Raw genomic sequence first — 12,309 nt, 5'->3', positions numbered from 1 at the left:
CTAGTGTTGTCCTTTTCTGTTGGTAAAAAAAAAAAAAAAAACTACTCATGAGATACAATATTACATTTAAAGGAGATCACTTCATGAAATTTATTATAAAGCATTCTACTGAGATTGTTGCAAAGACCTTATCCAGATTTGCACAGCTCTTGTAAAGTTGTTAATATTCATTTGTAATATATGTTGTGTTATTAAACCAGGTTTAAGGTTTCTTGTTGGTGGAACTTACAGGCCAACAAAATGGTAAGGGCCAACTAACAGGACTTTATGATAATGGATTAGCAACAAAGGAAATCTGCTGCGACTGATGTCCTCACAGGTCTCCCTAAAATGCCTGTCAGACAGCTGCAGTTAGTCCAGAATGCTGTTGTTTCAGTCTTCACAACCAAGAGTGTGGATTATATAACTCCAGTCCTCGGATCTTTACACTGGCTTCCTATCTGTAAAAGAATTTATTTTAAAATCCTATTGTTAGTTTACAAGGCACTAAATGGTTTAGGGCTAAAAAAAAACATTCATTTTTCTTCTTCACAGTTATATTTCACCATGTGAAACAAAAAGAAAGTTGTTCAAAAGTTGGTATATTGATGTTGATATTAATAGCGATAAAAAAGCACCATAAACTAATGGTATAGTATTGACAAGTGAAACATTTGGTATTGTCCAAATCTCTGCATGTAACTGTTTGGACAGATTTCACAACCCTGCATTGGAATATGTGGGTACAAACAGCGGAGGGACTTTTTATTTTTTATAAACGTCTTTACATCTTTCCTTTTCAAGCTAATTTAGAGGTCTGTGGACGTCCTTCCTTAAATGTCTTTTCTATGTCATGAAAAAGTTCACCTTACACTTTTAAACCAAATCGTAATGTTGAATAGATTTTGTGCAAAGCCACCTTTTCAACAGACTTGTGCTGGGTGGGATAAACATGCCTTATGGCACAGAACTACTTTGTGTGTGTGTGTGTGTGTGTGTGTGTGTGTATACATACATTATGAGCAGGACACAGGGTCAACACAATTTATCAAGGTTCAAAACAAATACTTGGTACATCTAGCACCTACCTGAGACATGAGCTGGTAATAATCAAGTATTAGAAGCATACAATAGTACATGATTTATAAGTACAAAGCTATCATTTTTTCCTAGAGCTTTCTTGCTGCACCAATGAAAAATAAAAAAGAGAGACAAAAATGATCAATAATGAAATGCCCTATTGTACTAATTTTGCTGATTTTGATTTTGTGTTGTAAAAGCCAGCTTTTAAATGACTGGTCCAGCTCATTTGACATTGTTTTGAACTTAAAATTATACAAATTTCACGTGAAAATCCCGAAACTTCTAGGATGAGCTAAGCTCAAATATTTCTCTTTCATCTTTAGCATGAAACATGGTATTATTGCCAAAAAGCTACAGCGACTAAGACTGGACTGAGCTAAGCTTGCTTCATAATGAGAAGGTTCCTGGTTCAAATTTCGACTTAGATACTTAGATATTTGTGTGAAGTTTGCACGTTCCTTCTCTCTGGCTTCTTCCCACAGTCCAAATACATGCATGTTAAGTTGATTTGTGACTCTTAATCTCCCTCTAGGACTGAGTGTGAGCATGAGTAACTGTTTGTCTCTCAGTGTTGGCCCCATAATGGACTGGCAACTCTGCCTCTTGCCAAGTAGCAGCTGGGATAGATTTAGAAATGGATCCACGTTAACAATGTTGTCATGGGAGTTAAGTGAATTAAAAGTTGTTTATGAGGTTGTCTGCTGCCATCTAGTGGTCAGATTCAGATTTGTTGCTTCATTCATTTTATTTAATCCTCTTTTTAATAACATTTTTGTACAACCAAAGAGGAGAAACAGTGGTAACATTATCAAAACCAACAATTAGCATAACTGTAGTTCCAATTTATAGAATACCACAGTGAAAAAAGAAAGAAGAAAAAAAAGGCTTAAAAAAACATCCATTACAGATAAAAGATTGTTTCTACATGTAAATAGAAAGTATGCAAATAACTGTATTCAATAACAATCTGGGCAAATCTAAAGAATGTTGAAAACCTATTGTCTAGTGTGGAGGTAGCTTTGCGTAAAATGATTAAAAAAAAACAAAACCCACACCCAGAAGCAGAAGCATAAAATAAAATTGATACAAAACAAATAACAAAAAAAGACAAGGATGGTCATGACATTAAAACGTGAACATCATCTAACAGAGCTCACTTCCACTTCTTCTAACATTTATGAAACACATTCTGGTTCAATGTTTGTACCAAATAATGCCTCGTGTCAGAATGTGACCAAATCAGAAGAGCGGCAAAGTTAAACTCAGACGTTCCAAAAGTCAAACATGAGCCTTGTACATGAAAGAGCATCCCACTTTGCATATTTTATTGAGAAAGTACAAGGCCAGAGTATATCATGGTACATTTTGAGTTTTACTAATAGCAACAGATTTATTTATTTATTTTTTAACTGTTAGTGTTAAAAACGTTTTGCAGCAAATAATCTGCATAAAAAGGGGAGAACTGGTCAATTCTCCTATTAGATTAAGCAAATGCTAAATACAAAATTAGAAGCCTAATTTTATAATATTTTACATTCTTTGAAAAAAAGGTTTTGGGGATTTGTGAAATGTCTGTCTAGCTCCCAATATCTGCATAACCTGCAATTTTTGCACATACAGATACAAATGTTATCCTTTGCATTATTTAAACCTGAAGTAGAACCTGTGACTCTGGACTCCACCAACCTGCTCACTGTTAAAAACAGATCATATGAGATTTGTAGGAATAAACAAGTCAACCTTTAACATTTTCTCCTAATGACTTCTCTTCTCTTAGTTTTCTCTTTGATTGGTCACCTGGGCCAAAATGTTGCCCCAGTTACATGCAGAATCAGGAGTTAGAACAGGAGATTGAATTTGATGGATGACCTCAGTCATCGCTGTCACTCCTTGATCTGTCATGGTCATCAAAGCACTCGCCATCCACTTAATGACGATCTCTGCGATCATCATCATAGCGCTCACGGCGATCATTGTAGTCGCTGCGACGGTCATCGTAGTCTCTGCGACGGTCGTCACTGCGACGGTCGTCGTTGCGTCGATCGTTGTAGTCGCTGCGTCGATCATTGTAGTCGCTGCGTCGGTCGTCGTAGTCGCTGCGTCGGTCGTCGTAGTCGCTGCGTCGGTCGTCGTAGTCGCTGCGGCGATCGTCATTGCGTCGATTATCGTTGCGTCGATCGTCATTGCGTCGATTATCGTTGCGTCGATCGTCATTGCGTCGATCGTCGTTGCGTCGATCGCTGTAGTCGCTGCGCCGGTCATCGTAGTCGCTGCGTTGGTCATCCTGCCGCCGGTCCTTGCGGTCGTCATAGCGCTCACTCTTGTCCCCATAGTTGTCACGCCGCTCAATGGGGTCCGATATGGTCACCTTGGGGTCACCGCTGTCCCGTGCCCTCTCTTCCCCATCAGCTGAATTCTCATAAAGTCTTTCCGGGTTGTCGTCGTGATATTCAGCATCATGTTTCCTGAAAGCAAATACACAGCTGTGAGACATGTTATGTCAACGCTATCTTGACAAGGTCGGCAGAAATGTGGCTTAAGAAACCTCATAGGATGTGTGGCTCAGTTGTACATTAATTTTTCTATAACTACCTGATGTTCAGCTGATTCATTTGAGAAATATTTCTAATGGCTTACACCATTAACACCTGGAATCCTGTTAACAACTTTAACTTAGTTTTTTTTAATCTGGAATATTGTCTTAGTTTGAACAGTGTTTGAAGGGTGCAAACTGGTTGCATTTTTGATGCCAAGATTTTATAAAACTAACCTTGCATCCACTAAAATAATACACATGCTTTAATACTAAACAAGATATACATAAAGATAAGAGGCACTCAGTTTGTTCATGTTTGGTCAATTGTAGAATTTTGCAGATGTGTGTCAGGGTGATTAATTCAGTTCCATGGCAAAGACATAAAACTGAAAGCAACATTTTACTAATTATTGTTACAATGACTGCTTTTTTCTTTTGCTTTCCAAGTGAGAATGTGCCTTTCATGTTAAATCAACTACAAGACCTCTTTGATTTAAACAAAATTAATATATTGGACGAGTTTTAAATATTTGGGCCAAATTAGTCATCCTAAATTCACATGACAGAATATTGTTCATCAGTCAGTGTGTATGGTTTTGCATATTTGCATGCATCTTAGAGGGATTAAAAAAAATATTACGTCATGGCAAATTCCTCTTTGTTCTTCTTTTTGCGGCAGCAACAGCAACAGATGATGACGACAAGTATGATCAAAAAGGCGAGGACTCCACCAATGATTCCCGCAGTGGAACCAATCTGCATGGATGCTGCAGGATTGATGAAAAAAGTCATTGAGAGATGGCACGAGAGGTATGATAATTATGAAAATATAATTAAATGAACACTTTAGTTATCCCAGTGATAAATTACAACATATCTGATTTAACATATTATATTATTACATATTATACAATATGCATAACGTATTATAATAAAGTATAAGGATGTATTTATTGAAAAGGTTTTTCTTACGTGGCATGACTGTCATAGTGACGTTACAGAAAGCAGAACCGATTTTGTTGGTTGATCTGCAGATGTAGAATCCTGAAGAATCTTTGGAGATATTATATAAAGACAGGGTGCCTCCAACTGGAAGACAAAGAGTCAGCCATATAAGCTACACATGTACACTGCCCATAAAAAAAAAAAAAAAGTCAAGCATTCTTATTTTGTTGGACCACCTTTAGCTTTGATTATGGCACACATTTGCTTTGGCATTGTTTTAATAAGCGTCCGTGGTGGGAAAGTCTGAAAACGTACACAACACATGCAGCATATAAAGACACCCACACCACTGCATGCACAAGCCTGCCTTGTCCACTAGGGATGTTCCAATGCCATTTTTTTCTGTCCAATACCGATTCCGATACCTGTGGTTTAGGTATCTGCCGATACAGAGTACGGATCCGATACCAGTGTTATTTTATTAAGATGTCTATAAATTCTATTTCGTTCTTCAGCTTCAGGTGATAGTGACATGGATCTGATTGACATCAGACTGATAAATTTTTGCTATTGCGTCCAATAACAATCCTTTGGGTTAAATATAAGATGAACCACAAACCACTAGTTTCCTCCTTCTCAAATGAATAATAAACAAGCCCAACAAGAAAGACGGTGCTAGCAACAAAGAAGCCAATCAGCTGATCACAAACAGCTGGTCACGGAAAAACAGGAGAGAGAGGAGGAGTAGAAGCGGAGGAGAAGGCGGCACATTAGTACAGAACTGCAGGAAACACTTTTTTAGTTTTTTTTCTTTAAATGAAAGAGTGCGAGTTTTAAACACTCTCACTGGGAAAATGTGGGGGATGAGGGAGCGTTAATTTTGGTTAAAAATTTATGCAATTCATTACATAAATTAGTTACTGCTGTTAACACGTTATTTTTGACATCCTTAATATTTATCATACATGTTTTACTAAAACGTGAAATATTAATGACGCCAAATTACTAACATACTGTAGCGTCCGGCAGGACGTGTTGATGAATGGATGCAGAGTTATTCTGAGAACAGCTGCTTTATTGAACAAATAATGGTTACTGTTGGTTGTAACCATGCCAAACAACCAGCATCAGGAAAAACAACCAGGCAACAATGTAAACGAACCCACTTTCTAGCTGGCTCATTTTCTGACTCACTCTCGCTACCCTGCTCATTTACTTTCTGATCCAACCACATATCTGTCTTAAGATGGCGCTACACTGCAAGTGAGACAGCAGACAGCCATGAGGAGAGTACGTGAGTGAGTGCATCTTGTCATCAAACCCTTCACACAGAGAGGAGAAACCGGATCAGCCCATCCAAGTTAAGGCATCTTATTTTCTGAATGCCAACCTGCACTGATGACATTAATGCTGCTTTGAGTTTGGTTCTCGCTCTGTTTTGTGGATTATTTTTTTTTTTTCATTTGTGCAATATAAGATTTTTGTTGAAATAGTAAACAAAAGTGATTTTCTATCAGAATAAATGCACAAAAGGAGGCAAATATAGGGCTTCTTGTAAAAAGGCACCATCACAAAAGGGTTTTCAAAACAAAATTAATTAATTTTTGATAAGTAAATTTTACATCCTTTATAGCCCTATAATTTACATTAAGAGCTGTTTGGGAGCCAAAAGAGCCAGCTCTTCTTTTGGAGCAGAGGCAAAAGATCCAGCATGTCCCATCGGAAAGAGGCCCTGGGGAAGACCCAGGACACGCTGGACGGACTACATCTCTCGGCTGGCCTGGGAACGCCTCGGGATCACTCAGGATGAGCTGGTGAATGTGACCGGGGAGAGGGAAATCTAGGTTTCCTGCTTAGGCAGCTGCCCCTGTAACCAGACTCCGGATAAGCGGACGAAAATGGATGGATGGGTTTGAATTCGGGAGGAGATAATGTGTACTGGAATTTTGGACAGTAAAAGGAGATTAGAGATTGGATGGAAATCAATCATATCATCCAGGTTGAGACCAAGTTTCTTAAGGATGGGAGTGACAGCAGACAATTTAAGTTCTGGTGGAATTAAACCTGTAGTGAGGAAAGAGTTAATTATATTAATTGCGAGGAGGGAAATGGCAGGATTGCAGTCTTTAATGTGTGCAGGTGGCATGAGGTCCTGTACACAGTTTTTTTTTTTAATCCAGACATAATCAAAAGACATCAGTAGTATTAACTGGAGTGAAATGGGATAAAGGGTGGCTGGTCTGAGGAAGGGATGCTACTGGTGCAGTTTTCAGATGGTTATAGATGGAACTATATGTTGCTACCGAATATATATTTCAGTGTTGATGGAGCACTGCCAGATGTCCATGTCACTAGCTCCACAGGCAGCACTTTACACAATGTCCCAACATTTCTGATATTGGGGTTAGAAATAAATTGCTCAATAAACACTGTTGTTTATTCTAATAAACTTGTAAAATCTTTTCAAATATGTGCTGTGCTAAAGGGGACTGAAAAAGAATACACGTTATTCTTTTTTTTAACTGTGACATCTTTTTCAAATGTTCAATTACAAGTCTTTACAGTCTTATTTTCATCCTAGTATAGGTGGCATGTAATGTAAGTCTAAAGAAACACATTAGAGTCTTATTTAACTTATTACAAAATTATTTTTACTTCAACTCATAAGTAAGAAGGATTTGTCATGTAATTCTAACACAGCTTTTGCAAAGGAAACTAAGCCTTTGCACATCAGTAGTTTGCTCATATTCTTTTGGCATCAATGTGTCATCAGTACTTACCGTCAGTGGCTTTGGGTGGTAGAGGGCGATTCTGGTTTGTTACATCATAACTCTCCCACTTATAAATAGGAGGAGGGGAACCTTCATCAGATAAACAGGACAGGGTGATGTCCTGGCCGTACTCTGTTGGTCCTTGGATCTTACAGTTGGGTTTAGATGGAGCCGCTTGAAAAACAGAGGTAAAAACGAGCCATGACGTTCCTTTGATATTTCTTTTCTTTTTTTCAAATATTTGCAGCTATTGTCTGTTAAACAACAACAAATTTGTAACATATCTATGGTCCTCCTAAACTTGAACCATAAACACTGTGAAGTCAGTAGAAAATGACATTTGGCAAGAGGCAGGTTGTATATTAATGGTATGCATGACCACATACGGACAAACAACTCTTCACACTCAAATCTACCCCAACGGTTTTAAAAAATGCCTGTTAACCAAACAGCCATATCTTTGCACTCTCTCACTTGTAGACAGTAAAGAATGCAACTCTTTTAAAAACACTTATAGTCAGAATATCTGTTCGAGAAACAAATCTGATCTTACCTAGAACCACTACACGTGTAGTGGCCGCTGATATGCCCAAATCTTTTGGGATCTGGACACGACACACAAACTTCTTGTTTTCATTCAGTGTGATGAAGTTAAGTTTGAGGGTAGCTTTCCCTGCAGTGACGTTTGCATCTAAAAACAATCTGCCTTCATATGTCGAAGTGATGTCAGTGCTATTATCGGGATAATAGTGAGAGGCAATCACGACCTGTTAGAATAAAACAGCATTGGAGTAAGTAAGTATGTAAGACAGACAGACAGACAGACAGACATACAGACAGACATGCTGACCTCCTCAGCATCAGGTGTTATATCCAAAACAGACCATGTGATGGAAGCTTGTGATGGCTTTTTATTCAAGGCTTGGAACGTGAATGGCAGTGTAATGTTTTCTCCTCTGAAAAATTCATACTGCTTCTGAGGAATGGCAACTGTGATGGCATCGACACCTGACCACACTGTCAGAAATTTAAAACATTATTAGTCATTATCGGTTTCACACAATCATCTTTTATTGACAAAAACAGTGAATAGTGATTAAGTTCACAAGACTCTGCTTGGAACCTTCATATTCATGGTCCAGTAGAAACGTAGATCTGTACATATAGTTAACCCCACCTTTTCACCCACATACACTCACAGCATCATCCTGTAATAATTTTGAAATCACCTTTATGTTTCACAAACAAAACAACTGATATCCAACATCAATAAGCTACTTTCAGTTTTTTCTGTTGTGCTGAATATCTTTTATTTAGTCAAGAAATGATGCATAGTGTATATCTTGTTAGCAATAAATGTAGATTATGAAAATAGATATTGGTGGCAACCCTGTATAATAATGTTTTCATGGATCTAAACAAACGAAACCTCTAACTGTCGGAGCTACATTCACCATTTTAAGATGAGCAGTGTCAATTTTTTAGGAAGACGAATTTGCTCGTGCCATCTTCTAAATAAAATTATAAAAATCCCAGTTTTAAATTAACAAATCAATTATATCAGCTGGGTATTTCCGTGTGGGAGGATAGTACTATCTTTAATAAAGACAGTTTTAAGAAAGAGGAGAACAATATTTGAGCGTTAGAACAAGGAAGCATGATCTCGAAAAAGCCTATACATTGATTTGTGCTCTCAAAAAGAAAAAAGAAAACGAAAAAAATCTCTTTATTGAAGATAGCAATATAATATACCCCCATACTTTCAGGGCCTGCATTTTTATTCAAACGCTAACCCGAAGGTGCGCAAACAGGTGTGGTCGATCCTTACCTGAGGTGAAAAACAATCAAAATGTCATTTCTAACAAAAATACTCACCAATAAACAGCAGAGCCAAGCAAGAAGTCCTCCGCTCCATGGCAAAAACGTTTGTTTGATCAAACTAATCTTCACTCACTCTTCACTTAATGGTAGTTTCTGTCGAAATGAAATTGAGAAGTGGAACCGTCGCGCGCTCATTTGCATCGAAACCCAAGAAAATCCTGATGGTGATGTGCCCGCTGGGTGCGCCAACCTCCACTTGGATAACTGGCGGTGCTCTGGACCAATCACTGCACATTCTGCTGCGCCCATACCGTCTTTGCTCCACCCACAGTACCTGTTTCTGCTTGTCTAATCATCCAGCATACCTGGGTTTTTGCTCAAGATTGCTCTTCAGTAGATATGATGGCAGCTGGGTGATACATTTCCCATAATTCTTAAACAAATCTGAAAAGCAAACAAACAAAACAATAAAAATCATAGTTTAAAGTTGAAGTACATGGTGTCTCTGACCCATAATATTTCCAGGTGCTTTTTCCTCCTCCTTCAATTAATTGTTTATCTATTATTTCTTAACTATCAGACTTTTGTTATAAGAAAAAGATGAAAAGGAGCATCAAAGGATTGACCAAACTATAGACAGAGAATGAAGCTGGAGCAGAAGCATAAAATGTGCTGTTGGGACAAAGTGTTCCCCCAGTCAAACTCGTTTGACAAGACTGTATCAGTCAGGAAGTGCTTTGTGACTCACATACACAAATAAGCTACCAACAAAAACGAAAGACATGTTTTAGTGTCCATTGCTCATTTGGGAACATCCTATTTAGAGAGAAGCACACATTTGTCATGGTTTATGTTCAGCCTTATATGGACTTTTGTTTTAAATGCCAAAGGTATAAGATTTTAGAACAAGAAACAATGTGCAAAGAACAGATCTGACAGAGAAGACAATCAGCATTTCACCCTTTTCTCAAAGTGGTTATGGTTTTAATACTGTGTAACTTTTACCTTGAAAGTTGTAAAACGTGTCATGAAGAGAGAAATTAACACAACCACTGACTTTGCCAGGTTTGAAACTTTTTATTAAAAAGAAAACAAAAATAAATTTCTGTTGTAAAGTGTGGCAATTTGAAATGAGGCTGAATTGCGGAAGTTTGCTTGAGGAAGTTATTTTGTGTTGTTTTGTTTCCCACTGGTAACTGGTTCAACAGACTATTTTATCTAGCTTATCTAACAAATGCTAAAAAATGTAGACTGCAATTACGAGTTGGTAAGACATATTCACATGATTAAAGTTGCAGATAACAGCAGACACCACCGATGGGTGAGGGTTAGGGTGGGTCCTGACAGTATCTGTGGTAATAGAATAGAAATACTTTATTAATCCCTTTGGAGAGTCCTCAGGGAAATTTGGGGAGTTAAAATTATGCGCAAATGAGCTAAATGTAATTTTTCATTACATTTTCTTGCAGTCTTTAAAGTTGCAGACTGTTCCCAAGATTTGGAAACATTCTGTAATTGTTCCTGTGCCTGAGTACATCTCCCCTGCTGCATTAAATGATTTCAGACTTGTAGTGCTGACCTCTCTTGTTATGAAATCTTTTGAAAAGATCATTAAGGACATTTTATCCCAGGCTTAACACTATCTTGACCCATTTTAATTTACAAATAGAGTGGGTAGAGGGGTGGAGGATGCTGTGGTTACTCTCTTGCATTTGTAGTTTATGCACTTGGAAGGCACTAAAACTCTTACCAGAGTTTTGTTTGTGGATTTTTGGTCCATATTCAACATCATACTACCTTATTTACTGGCTGAAAGGCTAATTGATAACTTCAAGCTTCGTCCAGATCTAATTGGCTGGATTTTGTGTGACTTTAAATAATGTATTTTCTAATGTGCTCCCCTTCTCTACAGGTTCTCCACAGGGCTGTTGTCTCTCTCCACTTTTATACAGTCTGTACACTGACGACACGGCTATCATTAGCTTTCTTGAAGGTGGTGAAACAGCATCTTCATTATTATGGATGATTTTGTAGGGTAGTGTGATAACTCCAAATGTGTCTAAAACCAAAGATATGATATTTTAAGATAAGATTTAACAAAGTCTCCACCAAACTCGCCATCTACTTTTATAAAAGCAGCTGCTGTCATGAAGGTGGACAGCTATAAATATTTGGGTGTGGTTCTTGACAACAAATTATGTTTTGAGCCTCACACTGACGTCACATCTAAAAAGGTTCTTTTAAGAAAGATGAGATCTTTTATTGTTTGCACTGAATTTTTTTTAAAATAAAGTGTAATTGAATTTTATCTTTTTGTATTATTGCTTATTTTGGGAACTTAAATCTGGCCAATGAGAACTGTTTAGGTAGTTTAGTGTAAACTGCTGGCAAAGTTTCTGGGTCCCAGCAGGACGGCCTTTTGGCTATCTTTAACAATGAAGTTGGGTTTGGTTTGGACTTTTGGTTTGGGGAGAAACCCAGATCCCTACGGCCAACTGTGTGGCTGGTTTGCAGTCTGCTCCCCTTTTCTTTCATTTTTTTTTGTTTTTTTGGCCTGGGCTCCCATTTCCTTTGTTATTTTTGGTTGCAATGAACCTTCTTTACTTGGTGGTGGTCTTACCTGTATGTTATGGTTTCTTTTGTGTTGAGTTGTATTTTTATTTAGGGACCATAACAAATACTTATACTCATATTCAGCTTTATTGTTATTCAACCATTGACATGGTTGAACAAAACAGAGTTACTCGGGTCTCTGTGTATGAAGCTAAAAGTGATAAAAATAAAAGTTAAAATAAAGTAAAATAGAATACATAAAGAAATACCTAAATAGAATGACAAACACAGACAAAATACATTATTGCACATTATATAGCGGGATAAACACAGCTTAAGGGTGGTACAGTACAGATACTGCATTCATTGTATGTTGTTAAAATAAGTGCTCAGTGTGGGGGGATTTGTTCAGCATTCTTACTGTTTCAATGTATAAATGTAGTTATAATGTATAAATGCTGTTTATCACTCTGGATGTTTATGCCCAGATGCAGCCTCTTACCTGAGGGCAGGGAGGTAAGCAGATTGTGTGTCTAATTGTTTGGAACTATTGTTCCGCAGCAAATAGTGAGGACGACATTTTACTAATATATGTTCCACAGCCTCAGAGCAGCGTCTATC

At 37.7% G+C, this 12,309-nt stretch overlaps 1 protein-coding gene across 1 annotated transcript; it reads right to left on the bottom strand.

The window, feature by feature from the left end:
* Nucleotides 1-1,789: 1,789 nt before the first annotated feature.
* On the bottom strand, nt 1,790-9,434 carry LOC121638131 (cell surface A33 antigen-like). The gene is made up of 7 exons (XM_041982647.1): nt 9,190-9,434; nt 8,165-8,331; nt 7,868-8,081; nt 7,324-7,488; nt 4,571-4,687; nt 4,239-4,365; nt 1,790-3,527 (listed from the first exon to the last, which is right to left on the bottom strand). The coding sequence occupies exons 1-7, from the start codon at nt 9,227-9,229 to the stop codon at nt 2,990-2,992; spliced, it is 1,368 nt and encodes a 455-aa protein (XP_041838581.1). The 5' UTR covers nt 9,230-9,434; the 3' UTR covers nt 1,790-2,989.
* Nucleotides 9,435-12,309: the final 2,875 nt, after the last annotated feature.

Source organism: Melanotaenia boesemani, chromosome 1 (assembly GCF_017639745.1).
Source record: "Melanotaenia boesemani isolate fMelBoe1 chromosome 1, fMelBoe1.pri, whole genome shotgun sequence".
In the NCBI taxonomy this organism is placed as follows: Eukaryota; Metazoa; Chordata; class Actinopteri; order Atheriniformes; family Melanotaeniidae; genus Melanotaenia; species Melanotaenia boesemani.
Note: the sequence above shows the minus strand (reverse complement) of the source record. Positions and strands in the feature narration are given on the sequence as shown.